Source organism: Camelina sativa, unplaced genomic scaffold, assembly GCF_000633955.1.
Source record: "Camelina sativa cultivar DH55 unplaced genomic scaffold, Cs unpScaffold08684, whole genome shotgun sequence".
NCBI lineage: Eukaryota > Viridiplantae > Streptophyta > Magnoliopsida > Brassicales > Brassicaceae > Camelina > Camelina sativa.
Window position 1 is genome coordinate 1 of NW_010929747.1, and position 427 is coordinate 427.

General features: G+C 43.6%; 1 protein-coding gene across 1 annotated transcript; it reads left to right on the forward strand.

Annotated features, from left to right (window-relative positions):
- Window positions 1–23: 23 nt before the first annotated feature.
- Window positions 24–422, forward strand: LOC104775101 (trifunctional UDP-glucose 4,6-dehydratase/UDP-4-keto-6-deoxy-D-glucose 3,5-epimerase/UDP-4-keto-L-rhamnose-reductase RHM1-like; the record flags this gene model as incomplete). Its single annotated transcript, XM_010499380.2, has 1 exon — window positions 24–422. A coding segment is annotated over exon 1 (381 nt), but the record flags the coding sequence as incomplete, so codon positions are not given.
- Between the last annotated feature and the right edge of the window lie 5 nt (window positions 423–427).

Consider the following 427-nt stretch of genomic DNA (forward strand, 5'->3'; position numbering starts at 1 on the left):
TCTGACGTCTTGCCTTCCTATGTATGCTAATTTTGTTATGAATGTGTCTACAGGTTGAGGAACTGCTAAAGGAGTTTGACAACGTTTGCACTTTGAGAGTAAGGATGCCGATATCCTCAGATCTTAACAACCCGCGGAACTTCATCACCAAGATCTCCAGGTACAACAAAGTAGTGAACATCCCAAACAGCATGACTGTGTTGGACGAGCTTTTACCAATCTCCATTGAGATGGCTAAAAGAAACTTGAGAGGAATCTGGAACTTCACAAACCCAGGTGTGGTGAGTCACAACGAGATCCTAGAGATGTACAGAGACTACATCAACCCTGAATTCAAATGGGCAAACTTCACACTAGAGGAGCAAGCTAAAGTTATCGTGGCTCCAAGAAGCAACAACGAGATGGACGCTTCTAAGCTCAAGAAAGA